Genomic DNA, 25,970 nt, shown 5'->3' with positions numbered 1-25,970 from the left:
TTAGGCTTCAAACCTAAGCAGCAGTCACCCAAAGGTCCCATTACACAGCGCACTCGTGCTGTTATTTTGCATAGCTCAAAAATCTAAACATTTCAGCTCGGAATTCAAAGCAGAATGCAGACTTGGATCCTTCTCTAACCACACAGTCCTCCCCACTTTGCGGCATCCCATCTTCCCACCTATTCAGGGCAAAGCACCAGGCCTCTCTCCTACCAGGAGCCCGCCCTGCCCAGCAGCTCTGCACCCTGGAATTTCAGCTCTGTATTTTCAGTGGCAACTGAGCTTAGGTGCTATGTGACTCAGCTGAAATTGGCTAACGACCCACCTAGTGGGTCTCGAAGCACAGTTTGAGAAACACTGTTCTTATAATGGTGTGGGAGTATATTCTACTGATTACTCTTTGCAGTAAGAAAAATAAAGCCCAGGAAGTCTATAATGACAGCAGAGAAACATGAGATGATGATCTACAGTTACAGCCAATATGAAGGCACGTTAAGTACCTGAGCCCGACTGAATTTAATGAGATGCAAACGGCTTCAGTGCACCTTCTTCCTGCTTCAGTAGTTCGTAGCTCACACCTAGTTTGGTGCCAAGCCTACAGAAGAAGGTGCAAGTTAAAGCAGTGGGTGGAATCATTAAGAGTGTCACGAACACTGAGTAATTCTGGCAGCTGGAGGAGGCTGGCTGTAAAAGAGCTTTCTATTTAGAAGCAGGTGCCTGGGTCAATTAGAATTGATGGAGAGAAGAAAGGAAATAGAGAAAAAGTACCCAAACTTATAATGGGAAGCTGATAAAATTCAATAACTTTTTGCACACTGACAATGAAATTTGATGCAAGCTCTTCAAACAACTTTTGGGAAAGTTTCCTAGGAGTTATCTCATTTTATGGAACAGCCATACAGAGGCCTGAGGGGATCTCTTTTACTGAAGACTGGTTTAAAATTCCTAAGACTAAGTCTATTCAAACAACCCTTTTTTTGGCTTCCAGTTGATGTAGAAGCAAATCCAAAGTTTCATTGTGATGGCTGCAAATCTTGTAAAGTTTGGAGACAGTTTGATATTTGGTGATATAGTCCTTGGATGTCCACAATGTTGTTAAAACATTATTAAGGTTAATTCTGTTAAGGAGAGCTGAATCTGACAAAAGAGACTGGTTTTTCTTTTTCTTTTTTAATTCAGGAAATACTTTTTAAAAAATTGTCAGAGTTTTTTTTTTTTTTGTAATAACAGCAGTCAGGACCGTGCAGATGTTCCTATCATCCAGCTGCAGGAACAGAACAGCATCTCATAAGAATGCTTATGGAAGTTGGAATGGCTACCATAACTGGTGTATGTTTGGGATGCAGACAATTGTCCCAACCTCCATGGTGCACGCCTACATTGCGCACTGTTATTTAAAGGAACTAGCTGGCTGATAAAGTATTTGTTTTTGCCCTGAGATTCTAGTTTTAATTTGTTCTAAGAAGCAAAGCAGGTTCTCTGCAGCCCCTTATGATGTTTCCTCTACTGTACTGGATCAGACTTGAGGTGAAGGACTCAATGTGTTCGGAGGGAAAAAAATTTCTGCCAATTCAAAACTATTATGCCAAGAAAAAGACTATAACGTCTTCCTGACACAGGCTATTTATTTTGTAGGAACGTTTTATTTTATGTGGTGAGCTAACGGTCAGTCCTGCACTTGAAGCAATACTGTCCAACAGCCAGTTGATCATATGTTTTGCTTCTAAGTTTTAGCTTCTTAAGCAAATGCAAGCAGATGCCTGTGGACAGAATATATCATGTTAGCCAGACTAAAAGCCCATGTGGTTTAGCGCTCTCTTTCCAGGGTTTCAGGGAAACCCCAGAGAGCTCCAAAATGCTAGGCAAAGTATCGATAGCTATCTCCAATTGTTTACCCCCAGAATTTTGCTCCCAGCATGCAGTTTCAATTTCCATATATTTCATCTTACAGCAATGAATAAACAAATGATCCATGAAACATATGGAGAAAAATCTGTGGATAATCAAGATCAAATACTCACAGGGATCTGGACCAGTTTAGCTCTGCAGTTTGGGTGGCAGTAGAGAAATGTGTTCAGAACGGGTCTGATGATTGAAGTATACCAGTGTCCAAGTTTACCAGCCTGACTTGGTCTTGAAGTAACAACTCAGTGGGCTCAAACAGGAAAATATAACATTTTCCAAACAAAACAAAGTTTGATAAATTAAATTCTCTCTCACCCTCAGATTGGAGAAAAAAAAACTTTATATCAGAGGTGAGAAAGTTACACAAAACACTCTGAGAATTAACTCAGAAATTGTTAGATTGTAAATGTATTTGATATATTTCTGGTGTATCTTCCCTGCACTTCAGTGGTTGACAGTTATGTAGTTTAAAACATTCAGATTCCAAAATTAATAGCCTAATCTTCCTGACCTTCCCTCTTAGAGCAATGTTTTGCTAGTATGTAAGAGATGCGTACTGGAGAAGAAGCTGTGCATTTCCCAACAGGGATAGATGTGAACAAAACAGAAGTGTTGGGCAATGGAAGCTCATATTGATTGTTTCCGGTTCCAGACATTGTTGCATCCAAAACTGCTCTAAGTGTAATTGAGAAAAGAGAATGACTACAATAAAATGTAATCCCGAGGGAGGGAGGCGGTTTCAATATCCGTTTCAACTATTCCTTTGAGGAAACCGCTGCTGATAGTGTTCCATCATTTTTCTCTGCCAGGAAATCTGTTGTCCAACTGGACTTAGCCAATACAAAAAAGGCTCTCATTGTACCTGCTTTTGAGACCCTCCGCTATCGCCTCTCTTTTCCTAAGTCAAAAGCAGAGCTGTTATCTATGCTGGACATGGGGACCCTCTTCACATTCAGGTACTGCATGTAACTTTTCTTCTTATTTTTAAAAGATTTATAGCAACTCTGTTTTGATGGTTTGGAAATGGAGAAAAACTGAAAATAAATCACATAAAGTCATAGTTTCAAAACACGGTAAACGTATGTTAAAAATAGGTAACGGTTCATGAAAACTCATTCTCAAACTTAGCCCTTATTTTAACTTCAGCCAACAAAAGTCAGCCCAGGTAAGTGTCTTACAGCACAATCCTAATGGCGCATTGCGCCGGCATAGTAATCACGTCACTAGCCTAGAGTGTCACAACGTGCCATGAAGCACATTTGCAACTACTCAGGAGCCAACAGTGCCAGTGGAAAGGCCAGTGCCAGTGAAAAGGCCTGCTGGCACTGCATCCAGAACCCTGGCCACCAGCAAAAGTAAGAAAAGTACGAAGCAGTGCAGAGGCTTAGGGTGCAGGAGACGGTACAGAGGCAGGGAAGTGATGTTTCGGGTGGGGGTCAGAACAGGGCAGAACCAGTGGATGAGACCTCTGTTGTATCCTATCCTCCCTCCTGAGCCTAAACATTCTACTTGGGGCAGCTCAGATTTGCAGCAGCATAGCTGCTGCAGATCTGAGTAGCCCCATTGGGCAGGCTGGAATGTTATTCAGGGTAAGGGGAAAAATATCCCCTTACCCCAAGGAGACCTCCAGCTTGCTGCTTATCTTTACAACATAGGCCATTTGGCCTGGCTGCACCAGCATAGGTTAGGAGTGAACTTTCCAACTGCAGTCCTACGCACACTTCTCTGAGAGTATGCCCCAGGGAATACAGTTGGACTGACTCTCAGGTAAACATGTATAGGATTGCACTGTTAGACTGAAATCTTATATATTTATCTGGGAGAATCCTACAGAAAATCTGTGGGATTTACTTCTGAAGAGACATGCACCGATTGCAATTTCCTTAAGGCTCCCTAAAATTTGGAAAGTAGACTTCACTTTCAAGTGAAGAAAGTCTTAACAGTAGTGAAATGTTTAGTGATATGCCATTTTCTCCAGTTATTTATTCTGATCTTTAGCCTACTCCATACATTGCATTTTATGGACATATTTCCTGTACAGTCTCCAAACCTTCTACATCCAATCACTAGTCGTTTTGAAGAACAAGTGGTCAAATTTAGCACTCAGAAAATACAACCCAAGGAATGATGTCTGATTGCTGGAAAGAAGCAAGTTGAAAGAAAGCAAGGGATTTTTAAAATGCCCCCAAGGCATCTGATTTTTTTTTCATCTCCAAGAAGAAATCTGAAAAAAAACCAATCTCTTATTGTCACTTTATTTTTATGAACGTTGACTATACAAACTGTGTTCAGTTAGCCAAGCACAACTGTTGCCGAACAGCAGGCCTTTCTGAGCCCTGTCGGCGTGAACAGGGCTCGATCTTTGCCCTCAGTGCTTTGCTGCCGTGCTTTGTGGCTTGACCTACAAGCAAGCAATGAGGCCAAAGTGAATAGTGGACAGATTTGAAGAGGAAGATGGGGGATCCTTAAAAATAGCATAAGCCAAAAACGTATTACCACTTATATTTTCTAAATTGGGCAATAATTGAAAATATTCTTAATGAGGAAAATACATGTTTTTTCCCCAGTTAAAACTTCTCTACAGGGAAATAAAATCTCTAAACATTGACTTTGTTTTTATGATCCACCATCAATCAAATTTACCACTCATGTGGTGCGTATTTCCCACCAGAGATTTTGCCCTTTTTAACAGCAGAATGCAGCGCTGGGCCACGAGCATCTTTGCACCCTTTTCCACACACCCGTCTTGGCCCATTTAATTCCTCAAAGTTCTCTGCAGCCCCACAGCAGCTAACAACTTCTACGTCTGTTTTTCAAGGCATTTCAATAGGTCTTTAGTAACCATTGAGGCCAAGTTGATGGAGGGAGGCTTCTGCAACAGTGATTGCCGATCCTGCCTGCAGCATCCCAAACCCTCTTACCAAGAGCCAGATTGCAATTTCTCCCTCAATAAAATTGCTTTTGTCACCTCACTGGTGACCTTTGCTGCCTTTGGGCAACTGAGAAATATAAAGTGGTTCTCAATTGTAAATTCTCTTTTTCCCCCTCCCAGCAATTTTTCTGTTTGCTAGCTCTTTTGAGTAGAAGAACTTGGGAATGGAGGATAATACATCACTTTCTTCTTGGTTTCATATTAAAGGACTTCTGCATGAATGCTTAGACTCTCGAGCTTCAGTCTCCAAAAGGAGCCTCCTAAATTCTGGGACTCTCTTTAGTACAATTAGAGTCCACCCATCTGAGTGTTTCCTGCTCCAAATCACCTGCGTTACCTGTTCAGTTACTAGCACCAACTAAATGCCAACCTGTACCTTTCTTGGTGCTGGGGTGCTGCCTCCTCACTTTTCATGGGTCATCAGACCACCTATGCTATGTATACTTCCAAAGACATTACACTACCTGGCGATAAGGCAACAGAGAGTCACTAAATAGTGTTTTGTTCTTATACATCATAGGGTGCAATCCTAACCCACTTTCCAGCACCGACGTAAGGGCAATGCAGCTCCGAAATAAGGGAACGCACATTCCCTTACTTTGAGGAAGGGTCCGTGAGTGCCACCCAACTGCAAGATGCAGCACACGTCCCATTGGCGCAGCAGTGCCAGTGCCGGAAAATTGGTTAGGATTTGGGCCATAATCTCATTCAGGGTGTTTATCAAGCAGGTAGAGTCTTTGCTCTGACACTCATGTATCGTAAGGCTATGTTCACGCCCAAGGCTTCCTATGTGATCATATCATATTGATGTAAACTGTAGGACCAGAAACCAAGAGAGATTCTGCCCTGACACTTTTATTCATGCTTCGTTCCCATCTTTCACACCCAGAAGGAGAGTCACAGGCACAATGAAAAGGACCTTGTCTTAGAGATTCTGGAGATCTTCTGGAAGTTATCTCTGTGATATGTCAACTACACAGCAGGCATTTGCTTCGTTGAAATTCAGTGTTACTATCTTTTATTTAGTTTCTAGCAGAACATGGCCATACCAGATATCTACTGCTGCAACAGGCCCTGGATAATATCTTACCTATTCTTGCCCCCCACTGGTGCAGCTGCGCTAAAGAGGAGTGTGGTGTATCCAGCAGGAGAGGCAGATTGGGAGGCTTCAGAGGCGAAAGGAAATTTAAACACACCATCATAACACAGGAAGTGATGCAGCAACTGTTACCCTGCATGTGCCTGATCTCAGAAGCTAAGCAGGGTCAGGCCTGGTTAGTACTTGGATGGGAGACCGCCTGGGAATACCAGGTGCTGTAGGCTTATACCATAGTCTTTCGAGACTGAAGGTTGCCAACCAACCATTGCTGGATCCACCCCCTTCAGAGCCTCTCTGCCTCGTTCCCCTTCCCTCCCCTCCCCTTCCTGCCCCGTTTCAGCACCCCCCTCCTGCAGCCTTACCTGCTCCAGTGGCCACGCATAGGGTGAACGGGGAGCGTTTCTGCCTCTTGCTGCAGCGTTCCCAGAATGGCCACCAACTGAGTACTCTACGTGCTGTCAGTGGCCACTTTGCGATCGCAGAAATGTTTTCCACTGTCGCAAACAGCTATGGCCAGCAGCCCAATCTTTTAGGATTAATTAGTTAATTTGTGGCTAGACAGAGTGAACTCTTTAAGCCCTTATTTTCAATCCCATGCACACACTGCCAACACTGGCATTTTATTGCCAATGTTTTTGCATCTTATGAGATTTTTTGCTGTTGTTGTATGCTACCTTGAACACTCCGTTTATTCAGGATATAAATCAATTAAATAAATAAAGGATGGGAACTTTTTTCTGAGCTTGCAGTAATATTGAGGTACGGAGCAGGGCGCATGTTGAAAGGAAGGTCGGTGTCATTCTCATTTTACAACTAAGGGCACAATCCTAATCAGGTCTACTCAGAAGTAAGTCCTATTGTGTTCAATGGGACTTACTCCCAGGAAAGTGAGGTTAGGATTGCAGCCTAAGCCTGAGACATCATAGCCATTCAATGGACTACATGGCATATTCCAGAGGACCAAGATCCTCTTTGTATGCCTTCAAGTGCTTTTGTAAAAGTAGAAGATGTGCATTCTCATGATGTAGGAACAACACACATCCCCCTCTTTGCATAGAACTCAGAAGTGTAGGGAGAAAAAAAATATGAATTTTTTGTCCTTATTCCCTCATCACTTTTGTGGGCCATGCCAAATACCTCAGTGATTCCAAGATTGACCCATATCCACATTCCAGGTCCAGCATTTTCAGGGAGTTCATTTCCCCCAGGGTCTCCTGAATCTATGTTCAACACATTTTCCACTTTACCGATTCTTACAGTAAACATTTGAGCACACTGCAATAGATGTTGCCTGTGATATACTTATTCCTTGGCTCAATCCATGGACGTGTTGCAAAAGCGCATGTCCCTGATTTCTGAAAAAGCTATAAGGAACATAAGCACAAGGGAGAATTATTGATCTTGTCTTAATGGGATGAGCTCAAGCTGCGCTTGCACAGGCCTTGCTGTGACATGAATAAGATTAACGAAATATAAAAGGATGATTTCCTGCAAATTGAATTGATTGTCTTAGATGGAATTGTATAGATGGCACATGGCAACTAAATGATAGCTGTGATGGCACTGAAAGTATTTATCTAGGCTTTTATTTAATGCATTTATCGATCTGGATTTCTGCTGTAATAACAAATGGGCACAGCTTCAGAATTTTGCATGACTTGAAAACAAGTTACAGAATGAAAAACAATAAGCCATTATCACCGGGAATGATGTCTGCATTCATTTCCAAGAGCTTTGTAGCATCTCAGAGCTACATTTTGGTATTGACACTTCTTTAAAACTTGTTGTGAAACGCTGTAGTCCAGGAATGTCATATGATTGCTTTTCCAGTCAGTTGTGGATTGAGTTAGGACCACCAATCTGCTTTATTAGAAGACATTGGTTTATCTTTCATGTGTCCTCCAACAATCCATGCATACCAGAGAAGTAATGTCCATGTTTTCAAGAATCCCATCCACCATCAGTGTTGAGTAACTTCCAAGCATTACCATACCCAAACAATTCTTTCAACTATTGATTTTTATATCTGTTCCAAGGTATCACGTTTGGACAAAAGGGCATGCACCAACGAACTTTGCCAAGTGGCGGACGGCCACCACACCATATCGAGTTGAGTGGGAAGCAGACTTTGAACCCTATGTTGTGGTCAGGCGGGACTGCCCAGAGTATGATCGAAGGTTTGTTGGATTTGGCTGGAACAAAGTAGCCCATATCATGGAATTGGATGCACAGGTAAAGAGGAAGCATTTCAGTGATTATGTGTCTATCCAACAGCATTTAATCAGCCCTCATTCTAATATCTACATGTATAGTGTGGTTTCAAAGATGTTTATTCCTCTGGAGATGGTATGAGTCACCTCTTAATATTTCAGTTCCTGTCTGACTGCTGATCCAGAAGTCTATTCAACTTCTGTTCCTTTCTGACAACTAAGCTGAGAACTAAGCTTTTTTTAAAATCCTAGCTGGAAATCAACTCCTTGAAATGCCACTTTTGCATATGTGGAGAGGTTTTTTTTGTTGTCGTTTAAATAGAGACTCAAGTTGAGACTCTGAAGTTGAGACTCTGTAGAGCCACTGCCAGTCACTATCGAAAATTCTGGGCTGTATGCACCAATCCTATTTCCTGCCAGCCCACATGTTGCAGGATTGCAGGTGCATCATCTGCCGCATCCTGTTTGCTGATCAAGGAACAGGCCAGCCAGGAGAATTCAGAAAAGAAAAACTTACCTTCCCAGACTCTGCATGGTCCCCAATGGAATTTCACAGATCTACACCAGCTCTGTAGTTATGATGAACCTCTCGGGGCATGTCAGGTCCAGGGCAATGGGTTCCAGATACAGCTGACAACACTGCTGAGACCCACCACATCTTGCTTCTGTTCTGCCCTACTTTGTGGCCCTCTGAACATAAGAACAGCCCCACTGGATCAGGCCATAGGCCCATCTAGTCCAGCTTCCTGTATCTCACAGCAGCCCACCATATGCCCCAGGGAGCACACCAGATATACAAGAGACCTCATCCTGGTGCCCTCCCTTGCATCTGGCATTCTGACATAACCCATTTCTAAAATCAGCTGGCAGAACCCTGCCAGTGACTGATCTGGCTTTTCCTTCTTAATTCTGGCATTGGTTGGTGTGTTCCTTGACCACTCATCTGACCCGATTTGATTCTGGCATCATTGTTTTCTTTTTGGTGTAATTATGTGGCTTTATGTTGTTTTTTAGGTTGTACAGTTAGTCACATTGAGAGTCTTCATAATTGCAAGGGAAAGCACAACATCACGGAAAGCTCCCTTATCCGTGGGGTTCTGTTCCTGTACGCCCTGCGGATAGCTGAAACTGTGGATATGGGCAAACGCCTGTCCGCACAACCTGGACCCTCCAGAGGCCATGGGAGCCCGGCACCCCTCCCCTCCGGACGGGCTTCTGAGCTCAGCAAAGGACACAGACATCCATCCGTGGCCCCTGCCAGACTCCAACTGAGCTCGCAGGTTGAAAAAAGGCAACTTGCAGTTTCCCTGAGAAACCAGAAATGACTTTTTTAATGCCTTATAAGGCATTAGGAGGCCCAGGGAAGTCTTGGAGGGGTCAATTGGAGGGGACATTGTGGGGGAACCCTATTCACAGATAAACGAGTCTGTGGATATGGGATCCGTGGATACGGGGCCCCCTGTACATGTAAAAAATAAACAAATGTTCTTTGCCTGGGAACTCCTGCTCTTGCATTGACCAGTCACAGAAATGGGAGCCATTTTTTTTTATCCTAGATATGGCTGGAGTTTGCCAGGGCTCAGCATCATATACTAGTGTCTGGAGAGGGCAGGTTATGCCCATACAGCAGAAAATAATCTGGCTCGAAATACATAAATGTGTAGCAAGAAAAAAAACCTGAATACTAGTTATGCAAATGTGAAAAGATTCAAATTGGTCATTTGAAGGGTGTGCAGAACAAATGCAACTGTTACATTTCTGTGCATTTTAGCTCTAGGGCTAATGAATTGAGGATACTACTGTAATATCTAGAGATTAATTTTCTACCTAATCGGTCTCTTGCATTAAGAATATTTGGACACTTTTTAAGGGCTCCTGGGCATATGTAATACTTTGTGGCAAATGAAAATAACCTTGGGAAAGAGTGGGAATGATGATGAGACTGGATGGTGTGCTATTCTGGCTCTCTGAAATAATGGAGGACAGCCTGTGTGTCCGTGCGTCCAAGCATGTGTGGTTCATGTCAGTGTTCTATGTTTTGCCCTTGCTCTGGGTTTGTTTATTTCTGCTCGTTCTCACGAGACTCCTAGGACCACTGCTGAATCCCAGGTCCCTGGAAGCATCAAGCCTCACACGTAAGTAACTGCAGGGCAAATACCATGACGTTTCAGTTCTCTGTCATGAATTGCTTTTGAGATCTGTTCGGACGGCTGTTGGTTACAGAGCCATAGTTCTTTGGAGCAGCAACCCAGTGTGTCTGGAGCAACCTTTCAGCTGTTGTTCTTTAATGGCAAAACTTCCAGTTTTAATACCCTGTGCATTTGGGGTCGCTCAGAAATGTACTTTTCTCCAAGTGCAATAACAAAGGGAGGGGAAATGGTCAGAAATCATAGTTTGCTTCTGGTATCTGATCAGATTCCAGAACTGAAAATCTCACATGTTGTACCTCCATTTCCCATGCTGACTCCCTGAAAATCGTAGTTGTGGATCAGGAATCCATAATATGAAATTTTCCTTTTTTTCCCCTTCCTTTGTCAAACTTAACCATGGTTTTGCATACATAGTTAATGTTAACCAGATTCTTTCTTAACCAGGGTTTTCCTGCAAGTTCAGTTTAAGGTAGAAATTCTGGTTAACAGTGAACAACTTAGCATCAGAGCAGAGATAATCCAAAACCATAGTTAAAACTGACAGGGGACTGGTGCTGAGGGAGGAGCAACATACTCTCAAGGCTGGCTCTCAGATTGAGCCCATAGTTTGCAGGGAGCCAGCATTCCCTCTGGATAAGCCCCACACTGTAATTACTGAAGACCCTATGTCCGTATTGTATTTGCACCTCAAAGTGCAATATAAGTGTTAAGTATCATGATTGTGATTAGATTATGAGGGCGGGGGAAGGTTGTTTCTTATAGTTTTATTTCATGAGTTCAGCCATGTTGCTCACTTCTGTTCCTTCCTCCCTTCCTCAGGAGTATGAATTCACCGTGCTGCCCAATGCCTACATGATCCACATGCCGCATGCTCCCAGCTTTGACATAACCAAATTCCGCTCCAACAAGCAATACCGTATCTGTCTCAAGACCCTCAAAGAAGAGTTTCAGCAAGATATGTCACGTCACTATGGCTTTGCAGCACTAAAATATCTCACGGCAGAGAACAACAGCTAGCACCACTGGGACCGTTACGGAAAACCGAGACTGAAAGGAGGAGCCATTTTAGGTGTGCGGCCCAGTCCTTTGGCCTGGAACTGAGAGACACCTGTGGGAGTGATTTTTTTGTTTTCTAAACCACATCTTCTAACAGTAGAGAGTTGGAACAAGACGTCTCCGGGCAGTGCTCACAAGACAGCATCCGTCTGCAGTGCCCACAACCGCTAGTGGCACAGAGAGTGGCAGGCATGGCAGGGCATGAATATCGGTTCTTAAAATTACACAGCAAAAACAGGTCTTCTTGAGAGTATAGGCTTTCACATTGCTATTTAATAATTCTGCATCTTTTTTTTTAATCTGTGGAGATCTGCAGGTCACTGTCCTGTGAATTAAAACAACAACAACAAGCCCCATTATTCTCCAAAGGGAATTTGCACCTGTGAAACAAGGGCAATCTGCCTACCAGAGGACACTCTAGAGGAGGGTGCACCCAATTTTGCCTACCAGATGAAGGGGACGCATATCTAACTGTGATGGGATTGGCAGTATATTATATACTGAATATACCGTACACAGAATTGCTGTGTGTGCTTTCCTGTGGCATTGTTTTCTCCAAATGCTGCAATAACGTGGACTCTCCTCCAACTCCCCCCTCCCCCAGCGACCACTTCTTCTGCCCATCTCCTTTTGTTTCAGTCCCAACTGCACCATGTCAATTCCCAGGTCTAGCAATTTCCCCCAAGAAGATCTGTGATTTTACTGTCCAGCGAAGGCACCCATCAGCCTTCCACACTCGAGAAGTTTGTTCAGGTGTCTCTCTTTCAACAAGTGGCCATTTATTTAATTCAACAAAAACAAAAAGTCAAGTATTAGAATTGGCCCACAGAGATCACATTCTCTTGTGAGAAATCCCAGTCTGTTGGCTCTTCCACTCCACACCTTCCTGCAGAGACCTGTGTGCTTTGGCCAAAGTGGATATCTTTGGTAATCAGGAGATCTGAAACGTGACAACTAGGCCTTGGTAGCCACAGGATGCTACAGACTCTTGAGAACTACTTCATTATATAAAAGGAACACAACTAAAAGGAATTAACTCCCTATTTTGAGTTGGGGGGAGGGGAGAAGAGAATGTTTGGGAGAAACTTGGAGATGTTTGCTTGAATGCGATAGTGGGTTGGTTCACAGCCACTGTGACATGTAGGAATACATGTAGGCGAAGAGTACAAACAAGCAAAACACAGACACACATACACACCAGACACTGGACATTTTATTATTTTCTTTATTTCTTCAGTATTAATGTTGTGTTTACATGAATGGAGGAGATGAGGTCTAATGCACTACCCTGATTTGGGGCTACTTGTATTTGGTTGCAATGTTATTGAGAGAACAGAATTTGAATAAATGAGAAACATGTCTCTCTTCCTTCCCCTAACAATGCAAAGGAGTCTTGTGCCCTGTGCCCTCTAAAACGCATTGCATTTTGTTGTCTGGTTTAGCTGCTAGCCATTGATTGCTTCATATGTCGTCAGGAAGCTTGATTTCCAGGTGGGCAGAACCGGGACCCTCAGTTATTGGGGGGGGGGTCACCTGGACCAGAACAAGGGTGAATGAATCTGAGAAGATGGCACTGAGAAGACTCCTATTTTTTATTTGGACTAAACCACCAATAAATGATAAGCTTCAGGACCCAATTCCAGTCTTCCTTTGACATTGACAATCTTCCTATTTGCCTATGTAGACTTCTCAATCTTCCTAGGTATTGAGCTTTCCCCTGGGAAGAGAAGGTGGACTTCACACTGGAGGTAGAGTTCAGGGGCTCCATTGGCTGTTGTACATCTTGATGTGACTGTTCAGCAAGATTCATCTGTAGGGTGTTTGCAAATGTGGCTTTTCAAATACGAGTCAAATGAGTTGTTATGCTAAACGTGCAGCTGTCACCATGTTCCCCTCTCTCCCTCCATAATCTCAACTATATGTTGGGTAAGAACCAGGGTATGTCCTACATCAGAGCAGGGTGCAGTTAAACATGCAGACACAGCAGAGTCTTCAGGTGAAATTGTATTCGAGTACAGAGCCATATACAGAATTGTTAGAGCTATCCAGGTCATATACATGAAATACAGCAGTTCAGTGTTACCTAGTTACAGTCCAGTATCCATATAGCAACGTCAAAATTCAGTCCATGGTCATTTTCAGTGTTTGTTTCAACAAGGCCTCCTGCAATAGCTTCTCAATAGCTTCCACCCCAGGTGGAACTGCATGGAGAGGCTTAAATGGGATTCAGTAACCAATCTGGTTTTTGCCCGGTTAATTAGGGCGTGGCTGCACAGGTGTTCAGGTAGTCATGCTATCACAACAGTTTACAACTTACTCTGAACCAACTGTTTGCAAACCATGCCTGGCTGTGCCAGAGCAAAGAGCTAACACTATACACACAACAGAAATTATGGGGGAGAAATAATGAAAATAACATTCAGCAGCAGGTCACTTGTTTAGACCTAAGATAACTGCTGCATCTCCTTCTCATACTCCCCACCTAGAACAAGTTAGGCCCCAATCCTAACCAACTTTCCAGCACTGGCATAGCAGCGCCAATGTGGCATGTGCTGCATCCTGCAGTTGGGTGTCACTCACGGAGGCCTCCTCAAAATAAGGGAATGTTTGTTCCCTTATCTCAGAGCTGCAGTGCCTTTATGTCGGTGCTGGAAAGTAGGATACCAACTTTCTGGCACCAAGGTAAGGGCAGTGCAGCTCCAAGGTAAGAGAGCAAACAATCTCTTACCTTGAGAAGGCCTCCGTGACTGCCATCCAACTGCAGTATGCAGCGCATGTCCCATTGTCACAGCTATGTCAGTGTGGGAAAGTTGGTTAGGATTGGGGCCTTAGAGCCCAATCCTATCCAATTTTCCAGTGCCGGTGCAGCTGTGTCCATGAGGCATGCACTGCATCCTGTGGTGGGGAGGAAGTCACAGAGGCCTCCTCAAGGTATGGGGACATTTGTTCCCTTATCTCGGGGCTGCATTGTGGCTGCACCAGTGCTGAAAAATTGGATAGGATTTGGCCCTTAGTTGGCTAACTTATGTAACACTGTTTCACATGTGCCTTCTTCCTGTTATCTAGTGTATTTATGCAAAATATTCATAACTGAGGTTCACTCTTAGCTATCTAACTGAAACAAGAAATAGATCTTTGTGTTGTACCATCAAAAAAAGAAGTATCAAGTCAGTTTCGAATCAGGCTGCCTTCTAATTCTGAAAACTCTACAGTCAACAATCTTGAGTTGAAACAAAGATGAAAAGAACGTGTCCAGATTATGTTGAGGTTTTAGCTTCTTTCACTCTCATGCTTGGTGTCTGATAAGGCAACCCACATACAACAAAAGGGTGATGATCAAAATCTGTGACTATGTAAACCAAGATCAGAGGAATCTGTCTTAAGACCCTTTCTATCTATTGTCAACCCAAACTGACAGTGGCAGGCCAAAGCACTTCTTAGAATTTTTCTCTGCAATGCCTGGAGATGCCAGAGACTGACCTTACAACCTTTTGCATGCAAAGCAGGTGATCTACCACTGAGCTGTTTTCCCTCCAAAATGCTCTTGCTGGATCAGAGGACTACGGAAACCAAACAAAGTTCAGTGGATCCCATTAGAACTGGTGCCCAGAAAAGGGGTGATCAGCAGTATCACTTTGAGTAAGGTACCAAACATTTTTTTTAATTCTTATATTAAAAAGCTGATCTGCTTAAAGTCATGGTAGAAATCATCAGCTGACTGGGAGAACAGAAGCATAGAAGCATCCACTTCAGTTGTCTCATATTAGCAATTAAACTCAAACCTATGAGCATTAGAGCATTGCTGGCATCAGAAATAATGAAAATAGCTTTCCTTTCCCTAAACAGAAGTGATATTCAGTACAAGTGTGGTATTTCAGATAAATAATGTAAGTGGTAGCTTTGTCTTAAAAAAAATTTTTCCAAAAAAGTCAGCACTCAAAATAACCTTACAATATGGAAATCCAGGGCATTGGAGAATGTTGAAGTGCCGCTGATTTCAGTGGGGAAGACTGAGAGCCCGATCCTGAGGCCCACGGCACAGCTCCACGCTGCGGATCTCAGTTGCAAATGTGACGTAAGGCACATTTGGGGGGCTTACTGCCGGGCTCCCACCAGAGCTAGCCCAGCTCCGGCCAGCACTGAGCCAACGTGCGGCGGGTGCCCGAGTTCCGCAGCTTGGCAGTCTCCCGGACCGCCGGGCTGCGGAACGGGAGATGGGGGCATGGTCGGGGGCGTGGGGGAGGTGTGTCGGGGCATGGGAGGTGTGGCCAGGGGTGTGGGGGAGGCGTGTCAGAGGAGGGGGAGAGGTGGAACTGAGCTCCGCAGGATCCAAGGCGCCCAGGTAGGGCTGCTCGCCCTACATGAGCGCCTGTAGCGGTGACCAAAAGGTTGCAGCTAAAGTGAGTAGCCCCATTGCAGGGCTGCTTCCCTTACTCGGGGGAAGGGGGGAGGAGCCTCCTGTGGTAGCACGGGAGGCGCAGGATCCGGCGGGAGCCCTCTGTGGAGCTGCCGGGTCCCGGAGCTCCAGGCAGCTCAGGATTGGGCTGTGAGGCTGCAATCCAACATGCACTTACCTGGGAGTAAGTCCCGCTGAATTTGCATAGAATTGTGCTATTAGGCATATGCTTCACTTCCCTATTGGGAGTTCCTACTTGATTGCCAACTTGAATCATTTTGATAGAATTCTTTCTATTGGTATTGCAGACTTTTGCTACCTCCGTACACCAGAATATTTGTATCACTCCACATGCTGGCACCTGAACAGTTCATTCAGTGTTTTCCTTGATAATTAATAGAGGCATTCAACAACACTGGACCCCAGCACACATGCTCTGGGCCAAGTTGAAATCTGTCCTAGCCAAATCTTAGCTAGTGTTTAATAAGCCATGACAGGAATTTACCTCTCTTGAATAATCACTTTCCATCAGGTGACTCGAGGCCGAGTTGCAAAAACACATGATTTTTGCTGACTCTGTACACTTGAGTCAGGCAAGTCAGTGAGTTCGACACTGACTCAAGTCTGAGGCCACTGACTCTCCATGCATGCAAATTCGAGTCTGTCTGTGCTTGCTTAGTTTTTTCATGGCATGAAAGACCATGATCATTCAGACTTGAGCGAGCAGTAGGGAGGTTTCAGCCAGGAGGTAAGGAAGGGTTAATGTTTTGGTTTTGCATCAAGTAGGAGGTGGGGGGAGGTTGAAGTGGACTCTCTTGTCCATCTCTGAAGGAACTGATGGTCATTAGATGAAGGTTTTTTTCCCCTGGATGAGTGAGGGGAGAAGGCAGGGGGAGGTGGTTCCTAGCCATCCAGGAGAAACTCATGGCATGGATCCAGCAGGTTCATTGAATGACTAGCTGCAATGGGACTACTTCTGAGTAGAGCTGCAAAGCATTGGGTCACACTGGTAAGCCTCTCAGCTGCTGTACATGACCCTCCTCTCTCTTGCCACTTCTGTCCCCACTCTCATGCAGTTTGTCCCATCCCTTCCTGCCTTGTTACAGATGGGGACATCAGAGGAGCATTAAATGAGAACTTACACACATACACCCTGGCAGCAGCCATGTTTTTCTCCATGGAGCTGTGGCTGACTCTTTTACAGAAAAGACTTCTAGAGTCCCCAAAACACTCTGGGTGACATGGAAAGTCTGCCTGTTAGGGCTCATTTTCAAGTTGAGTTAAAGGGGATGGATACTCATGACTCAAGTCAAGCTGTGCTGGATTTCCCCATCTCTGCTTTCCATATATATTCCAGCAAGGAAGTTAGTCCAATCCTTTTTTAAATCCACTGCATGGCAATTGTGCTGTTCCTTCTCACTATAGATGATACCTGCTTATCCCCATCAAAAAGATAACATTTTTCCACCTTAGAAAACAAATTTGTGCCTTCAAGATTATTGTTTGCTGCAGTCATGTCACCTATGCTGCTTGGGCAGCTTCTTCCCACCACAGGGCAGGGGGTGTCAAACGGATCACTGATGGCCATCCCTAAGGCCCCAGCAAAAGGACCATGGCAACAGACAGAAGGCAGGTGCCTTCTGGCAACTAATCCCCAGTTGCCTTCTTTGTATTCCCCAGTTACCTTACCAAGGGAAGAGACAGCTGGGGGAACAGTACAATAAGAGGCTCCATTGGGAGGGCTAGCTAACAGGGCTTCAATGTCAGCAAGTCTGCGCTGGTCTGGCTACTCAAAGTATGACTCTGGGAGGACTAGTTGCACAGGTCAGTCAACAGATGTTCCTCTCCTCAGGTTAGCTTCCAAAGCAAGTAGGTTGAAGCTGGCAGTCCTCCTGTAGGGCTGACATCATGGGGCCATCCAGCAGTCCTGTGATAAGCTCCAGTGGGACGTCTGTCTCTCTCTCTGACCCCAGGCCCAGCTGGGTCTCTGGGGAGGTGCGGAGATGCTGGCAGCCATAGCGGTAATCTGCAGTCCACTCTGAGGGATACAAAATGCTTCAATTACATGGCAATAAAGTGAAGTAGGCGTTTGCAGCAAGAGAGTCCAGAGCAGTATAAGTTAAATGCTTTTAAGCACCATTGATTTCATCTGGAAAGATTTAAGACTATGATTAGCTCACTCTCCCATTGAAATCAATGAGACTTCAAAGTACTGTAATAATAATTAGTGATGGCCAGAACTGTGTCTGTTTATTTTGACAAATTATTTTCATGCCTTGAAAACAGCCTCTCCTTTCCATGTCTAATTTGTTGATATTTCAAAAGCATTCAAAATGCGGACATCTTTGCATTCTACCTGCCATCCAGAGGGCGGTGCTGAATTATGGCATTTATATTCTACCTTTCCTCCAAGGAACCCAGGGCAGCCCATGTTGTGTCATCCCCCTTTTATCCTCATAGAAGTCTTGTGAGGTAGGGTTAGGCTGAGAAACGGTGACTGGTCCAAAGACATTCAAGAAGTTTCATGGCTAAGTAGGAAATTGATTTCTGGTCCTAGTCTGGCACTCTAAGCATCACACAGCACTGGGGCTTTTAACACATCCACACCTTGTGGGACCAAGCAGCACCACCTGTGGGGACGGAAATTGCCATCTTTGGCTACAAGCAGAACAGTAGTTGGATGTGTCCGAAGGGGTGAAAAGACCCTGTCAATTTTCAGCCCATTGTTGCCTTTGGACAAATGTGTATAGTATTCTTTTCTTGGGGGTGGGGGGAAACGGGGGACACCAAGTGGCATGATCTAACTCTTCCTGCCATGCATAGACTCAAGAAAATGTGCAGATCAGATGAAAACAGAGTAATTCAAAACCTGGTTGCCTTGTCTGCTATCTTGTCTGTATCCCACCTTGACTGTTGCTTGCTTCCAGACCTGACAGAGGGATGATCAGGGCACAAAAGCCTGTAAGCCTAGGTAAGTCTAAATCAGGGGTGCCCAAACCCTGGCCCTGGGGCCACTTGTGGCCCTCGAGGTCTTCCAATGTGGCCTCCTAGGGGGATCCCAGTCTCCAATGAGCCTCTGGCCCTCCAGAAACTTGCTGGAGCCCGCACTGGCCCGACACAACTGCTCTCAGCATGAGGGCGACTGTTTGACCTCTCACGTGAGCTGTGGGATGAGGGCTCCCTCCACTGCTTGCTGTTTCATGTCTGTGATGCAGTAGCGGCAGCAAAGAAAAGGCCAGCCTTGCTTTGTGCAAGGCCTTTTATAGGCTTTGAGCTATTGCAAGACCTTCATTCATTCATATAAGTTCCACGTCTAGTATATTAATTTATGTAAACTTATGTAAATTTATTCAAATTTTAAATGTAAATTAATTCTTTTTTTTCCCTGGCCCCCGACACAGTGTCAGAGAAATGATGTGGCCCTCCTGCCAAAAACTTTGGACACCCCTGGTCTAAATCATTAACTCTGGTATGATAGTGCTGCAAATCACACATAAGATGTCTATAATGCAGACATGTCTGGGGTTGCACACTAAATCAAAAACAATAGACTGATAAGAGCCAATCCTATGGGCTCTCAATGTGGGCACTGAGTTCCAGTGCTGGCACTGGGTGTTGCAAATGTGCTGTAAGGCACATCCGTGGCACCCAAATAGGAGGGGTCGCTGGCACTGGGCCAGCACCAGTCACATTGAGTCTCAGCATTGAGTGGAGGGCTGGCCAGCGGTGAGTCTGGGCAGTGGGGAGTGGGTGGAATGGGGCAGGGGGACAGGACAGGGAGGAACTGGGTCAGGGCAGGGTGGGACCAGTGGAGCTCTGCTCCACTGTATTCTATCTTTCGTGTTGGGCTGAAAAGCCTGACACAGAGGCTCTCATGTCTCCACCAGCAAAATAGCCAGCGCAGACTTCCAAAGCTCCATTGTGGGACCATGAGCTTCTTAAAGGGGACAAATGTTCCCTTACCCAAGGAGACCTCTGGTGTCCTCAGTGGTGCCACTGGATGCAGTGGTAGCCATTTTGGCACCGCTGCATTCAGCAGAGCTGCCAGGGACAGGAATGGGCTGTAATTCAGTTATGACTCTAAGAAAAAGTCACAACTCTTTCTGCTTCTGTGAATCCCCCCCCCCCCCCCGCACATAAGTTTATTTAGCTGGCATTTCCTTACCCAGCATTGTGTTAATAGCTGGAGTGCTAAGCATTACATACATGTCAACTTTATCCACTGGTACAAAATAGACAATATGTACTAAGGCTCCGTATGTTCAGTGAAGCATACACAGGGCCCTGGATTAGTAACTATGCCTGGGTGGGAGAAAAAGTAAAGTCATCTTCAATCTGACATGCTACTAGGAAATCTATAATTACACTTCTGCATTATTGGGTTGAAGAATTCCATCTGCAGTTGCTAAGCAGCAATGATTTGGTGTGGATGATATTGATGTACTTGCTGTTCTTGATAAAACAGGGCGCAGGCACTTCAAAAAGTGACTCAATACTCAGATGTCATATATGAGAGAGAGAGAGAGAGAGAGAGAGAACTGCATTAAGACAATCACATCGCCCATATTTACTTTCTGCGGATACATTAGCTCGAGAAAGAAAAGTGTTTGGAAGCAATTCTTTGCCACAACCTCCTACAGTTGCAATCATGGTGTAAGATGATGGCAGTTTCTTCCAGAGCGGAAACTAAAATGAAGCAGAGGATAACAAGGGACCATTTTCAAAATTGTGGAAACTAACAGCCCAATCCTGAGCTGCCGGGGGCGCGTGGCTGCAACGGCACTGAAAATGGCTGCTACCGCATCCTGCACACCCAAGGCAGCCATTGGCAACACCTCAGGAGAAGGGGACTTTCGTCCCCTTCCGCCAGGTAAGCACAGTAGCCCTGTAATGGGGCCACTCGATTCACCGCCAACCCAAAGGTGAGCAGTGAATTGAGCCTCCATGTAAGGCGGTGAGGCCTACACAGAGTCTTTAGATTCAGTGGAGCTCCCTCCCTCCCTGCTCCCATCCCCCAGCACGCCTCCCCACCTCCCGCCTCCCCACCATGCCTCCTCCCTGCTCTCCACTCGCCTCCCCTGCCCCAGAACACCTCCCCCCCATGCCCCTGCTTACCTCTCCGCTGCTCAGCAGTCCACGCAACCGCCAAGTGGCAGAGGTTGGGCACCCACCTGGTGGTGGCCTGGTGCCAGCCAGCGCCGGGCTACTACCGGCGCTCGCCCAGTGGATTCCAAAGTCTAGTCCTTTGCCATAAACAGTATGCCAAAGTTTCATTTTTTTTTTATCACTGTGGTGGGGGATACCTTGCAAACGACTCCAGTGCCTCAGTTTCCCTAAAACAGTTGTCCTCTGGGGGCATAAAATGGGGTAACCCTCACACTCTGGAAACTGTTCAGAAAAATCCTTTCATTTCTCCACTTTCAACAGAAAAAAATGTTCAGAAAAATTGGTGTGGTGGTGTTTTTTTTGTTTGTTTCCCACCTTTTACCAGAGTTGTGCTAACGCATCTGTGGTAGAATACCAGTTAAACAGCTTTTTCAATCTTCTCAAAACTGTCAAGGACTCAGTGAAGAGTGGTAGTAGCAGAGTGTCTGACTGGGGAGACAGAGGTTCAGAGATCCCCTCAGACAGGGTGATCTTGCGCTCTCTCCCACACCCACCCACCTCCAGGTCATGTTGAGAGGATAAAATGAGGGGCAGGAGAGAACAATAAGAAATGCCACCTCATCTTTTGCAAGGAAGGTGAAATTTTTAAAAAATGCAAAGTTAGTGACCCTTTGCTAAGAAGGACGAAAACATTGTGCCTTCCGAGGCAGCTAAAGGCTTGGTCACTGTTATCTCCTAGCAGGTCTAGTCTGGGTTCTGTTCCAACCTGAACTCCTCAGTACCAGTGGAAGCAGTGGCATGTGCTGGCAGAAAGATTCACACCCTCACTGCCCCCAGCACACCCATCTCTGGTCTCCATGGCCAAGGTTTGTTGGATAGATAGATCTGGGCTCCTGCCTGATCTTGGAGCCCAGGTCTACTGGCTGGGTAGACTTGGGCTCCCATTCCAGCCAATCTTGCCCAGTGGGTGTTCCCTGGCACCCTAATTTGCTCCCAGCCCAGCGGGTGCCCTTCCCTGCTGGCAGACAGTTGGGGGGGCCACACACCCATGGTTCCCCCCTTGTATCTGCCCCTGCCTAGAGGCCCCTGCTTCACTGCATAGCCTCTATGGCATGCTCCCATTGGCTGCTGAAGGAGTGAGTGAAGGAGCAGCTACTACTCAAATCTCTCAGCTAAGATACTCACACAGCAGCTCCTCCTCCTTCCAACCAGCTGAAAGGACTAAAATACTCGCCAGGCAAGTATTCAGGAATCAAACTACTCACCTTACAGTTCAAAGCAAGTATTATGTGTGTGTGTGTGTGTGTGTGTAGTGACATCACTATCTGTAAGTGCCAAAAAAAGGAAAAAAAAATCTGAATTTCAAACACTACTGATAGTACCTACTTCACATTCTACTCCTATTGTAAATCTATGGTATATCCACATTTAGAATAGCATGTGCAGCTCTGCTTGTTGCAAACATAACATGAAGAGAGTAAACAATAGAAGGCTGAGCATGAAGACCCAACTACAGATGTTTGCAATCAGATACCCAGAAAACAAGACAAAAAATGTATTTAAAAAATATAAAGTGGCATTATCTAAACAAGTAAGATTGTAAAAAATGAACCCTAATTACGAACATATCAATCAGCAGCACTAAAGAGCAAGATAACTATTACAAAAAAAGATCAATTAACAAGAGTACTACAAGAAAATCAAGAAGGCAATTAAGCAAAAGCAAGAAATTTACAGGCAGGAATAATGAGAACTAGTTTAATAATGGAGACATATACGTAATACCAGCTATAAGGATTAATAACACCAGCCTACAAGAAATAAAATAGTTTTCTTTGTTGTTGTTGCAACGGATGTTAGAACAAATTTAGAATATTTTTGGGTGCTGAGTCCAAAAATAGCATCAGTTTTGCCCAATTGACTAGTTTTGGAGGTATGGTATAGCCGCCTTATATGCCGATTCGAGCAACTTCCTTGTGAGGAAGCTGATGCCATGGTTGTACCCTCAAAATTAGAGCCAATCAGGCAAATCTGATGCCATTTTTGGATTAAGCGCCCCAAATATACCCAAGAATAGGTCTAACTTTTAAGACAACAGAATGTGTGTAGGCCTGTGTAATTTGTAATGCAGGCAAAGCTATGTAAATACCACCTTATTGTAATCCTTAAAATGGCATCGCTCAGCCCAATCCTATCTATACAGCCTACCCTTGTCTATACAGACACACCTCTGGACTGCACAACAAATCCTGTGGGGGGCAGTCCCAGAGGTCTCCTCTGGATAAGAGCGCATTTGTCCCCTTGCCAGGGGTGTGTTCTGCTGCTGCAGTGGGTCTTCTCAGATCAGCAGTTTTGCTGGCAGAAGTCCAACTGGTCTTGGGAAAGTGGATCAAGGCTGGGATGGGAGATAGGATATCGGCTGAGGTGCTGCCACTGCTGCCTCCTTCCTAAACTTGATACACCCCTGTTCCTGCTTTGGTCTCTGCCCTGTTCCTCCTCCTCCCTGCCTTGTTCCACCCACGCTCTGCCCCAATTTACCAGAGCAGGGATTTTCTGAAAATGGTAGCATCAAAGGGCAGGTAGTGCTTTGTGACCTCTGTAAAGCATGCTGGGTCACTAAACCACCACTAAATCCACCAAACCATAGGATTGGGCTGCCTGAAAAGCAAATCAATATTCTTATCCCTATTTAGCAGATGAGGCAGCGGGAGTGGGGGCTTGCCTATCATCATGTACTAAATTCGTGGGATAACTGAACTGCAATTCATAGGTCCAATTCATAGGTCAGCATCTTAGCAACTATGCAATACCAGTTCTTCTTGACTAGGAAGCTTGATACCTTAAAGCAGGGGTGTCCAAAGTTTTTGGCAGGAGGGCCACATCATCTCTCTGACACTGTGTTGGGGGCCGGGGGGGGGGGGAAGAATTAATTTAAAATGTGAATAAATTTACTTAAATGAATATATTAAAGATGAACTTATATGAATGAATGAAGGTCTTGCAAAAGATCAAGGCCTATAAAAGGCCTTGTACAAATCAAGGCTGGCCTTTCCTTCACTGCCACTGCTGCATCACAGATGTAAAACAGCAAGCAGTGGAGGGAGCCCTCATCCCACAGCTCATGTGAGAGGTCAAACAGTCGCCCTCATGCTGAGAGCAGTTGTGTTGAGCCAATGTGGGCTCCAACAAATCTCCAGAGGGCCAGAGGCTCATTGGAGACTGAGGGCTCCCTGAGGGCCACATTGAGAGGCCTTGAGGGCCGCAAGTGGCCCCAGGGCCAGTGTTTGGGCACCCCTGCCTTAAAGCGTAACATCAGAAAGCCTAGAAACTATGAATTTACATTTGCATCTGATACGTATCTAAGGGTCCAATCCTACAGAACTTTCCAGTGCCGATGCAGCCACAATACAGCCCTGAGATCAGTGACCAAACATTATTCCCAACCCCAAATCATTTATGAACAAATTGAAATGCACCAGTCTCAAGACAGATCCTTGGGGCACACTGCTTTTCACTTCTGCCCTGCTTTTCACTTTTCTCCATTGTAAAATTGCCCCATTACACTCAGTATGCTTTCTGTTCTTCATCCAGTTCCTAATCCATAAGAGGACCTGCTCTCTTATTCCCTGTCTGTTGAGCTTTCTCAGAAGCCTTTGGTGAGGGACTGCATAAAACACCATCTGAAAGTCCAGATATCTAATATCAAGGGGTTCACCTACATTCACATGTTTACTTGAGCCATGGTTTTAAAAAACTAGGATGCTGATGTGTCAGCCCCATAATAAGGTCCAGAACGGAAGGGTGGATTGAGAGTCTAAACTTGGGAGATTTTGAAGCTGCTTTCATGTCGTGGTAAAACATAATTTCCTGTTTTGTCTGAATCAACCATATGCCTGTATACTCTGCAAAGCACATAATTTCATGTGTGTTGAGAAGGGGGGCCTGTAGATGGGACCATTGCTTTTTTAGATCTCTACAACTTTAAGGATGCATATACAAGTTTTGTTAGCGATTATGTAAGAAAGGAAATGTCAATACAGGTCCAACCTTGTTATACACTGATTTTTTTATACACTGATTTTTTTATACACTGATTTGACTCAACACGAATGGCCCCTGCAAATGAGAAGTAATGTGCTGATCCCTGGAGAGGGGGGAAAAATCCATCCCTTTAAAATCACAGTTTAAAAAACTGTTTATTTTACTGTTGTAGAGAGACAGTCATGCAAGAGATCATTCCATTCTTCAGCTGAGCCAGGCAAAGGCAAGGGGTCCTCTGCATTTCTACTTGCTGACTGCCTCTCTACAACAGTATGAAAAGCTGTTTTTAAACCACAGTTGTAAAGGGACACACTTTTTAATTTTTTTTAAACTGCTTTTATTTAACACATTTTATGGTATCAGCAGGGAGTCCCAGAATCAAACCCCTGCAGATGTCAAAGCATGATCTTATTCCATTAGGAGCAATGGAGGGGCAAGAAACCTGAAAATGGGTCTTTAAATCTATTTTTCCACTTTTTTTTAATCCACAGATTTTTTTTAATCCACTAGGGGTTCTGGAACACAACTCCCATGGATAATAAAGGATGACCTGTACTTTAGAATGGAAGTGGCATAGAATGAGTTTTATAAAGACTCCATGTATTCTTGGGCAATTGACTTTAACCAGCTCATTATGGTATCCATAAATATGCATGGATAAACAGTGAGCTGGACAATCAGCTAAATAAATGTTTTCTTTCTAATAGCATGAGCATTATTTCTTCAGCTGACCATTACAGTTACACTCGGTTGAGCAAAAACTGCAACTATCAAGGACACTACTGAGCTCCAAAATATTTTTCACTCTTTTCCAGCTGATACAGTCACCTTATTCACATCTTAGGAGTGAAAAACAATTTCAGTGTCCACATTTGGGAAGAACTGGGGGAAAATGTTTGACAGAAGCAGTCCAAGCACTGGTATTATCAACACGCAATAGTAAGAGTTTTCCCCAAAGCTGTAATGATCAACTTTCAAACTCATTACTTCAAATAAGTAATGACCTTTTAAATCTTTCGCAGTTTAAATGTTTATGACATTGGGAATCAATGGGACTTAAAGGTGCTTAACCATG

At 44.6% G+C, this 25,970-nt stretch overlaps 1 protein-coding gene across 2 annotated transcripts in view; it reads left to right on the top strand.

Annotated features, from left to right (window-relative positions):
• LARGE1 (LARGE xylosyl- and glucuronyltransferase 1) overlaps positions 1–11,941 on the top strand; it is a 389,408-nt gene extending 377,467 nt beyond the window's left edge. For both annotated transcript variants that reach the window (XM_066633915.1, XM_066633917.1), the window contains exons 13-15: positions 2,715–2,861; positions 7,973–8,168; positions 11,116–11,941. In XM_066633915.1, coding sequence (XP_066490012.1) covers positions 2,715–2,861; positions 7,973–8,168; positions 11,116–11,313 — 541 coding nt within the window. In that variant the 3' untranslated portion in view covers positions 11,314–11,941. The remainder of the gene's footprint in view (positions 1–2,714; positions 2,862–7,972; positions 8,169–11,115) is intronic.
• The last annotated feature ends 14,029 nt before the right edge of the window (positions 11,942–25,970 follow it).

The sequence above is a fragment of the Tiliqua scincoides genome, chromosome 7, assembly GCF_035046505.1.
Source record: "Tiliqua scincoides isolate rTilSci1 chromosome 7, rTilSci1.hap2, whole genome shotgun sequence".
NCBI lineage: Eukaryota > Metazoa > Chordata > Lepidosauria > Squamata > Scincidae > Tiliqua > Tiliqua scincoides.
This window is presented reverse-complemented; position numbering and strand designations above follow the sequence as displayed.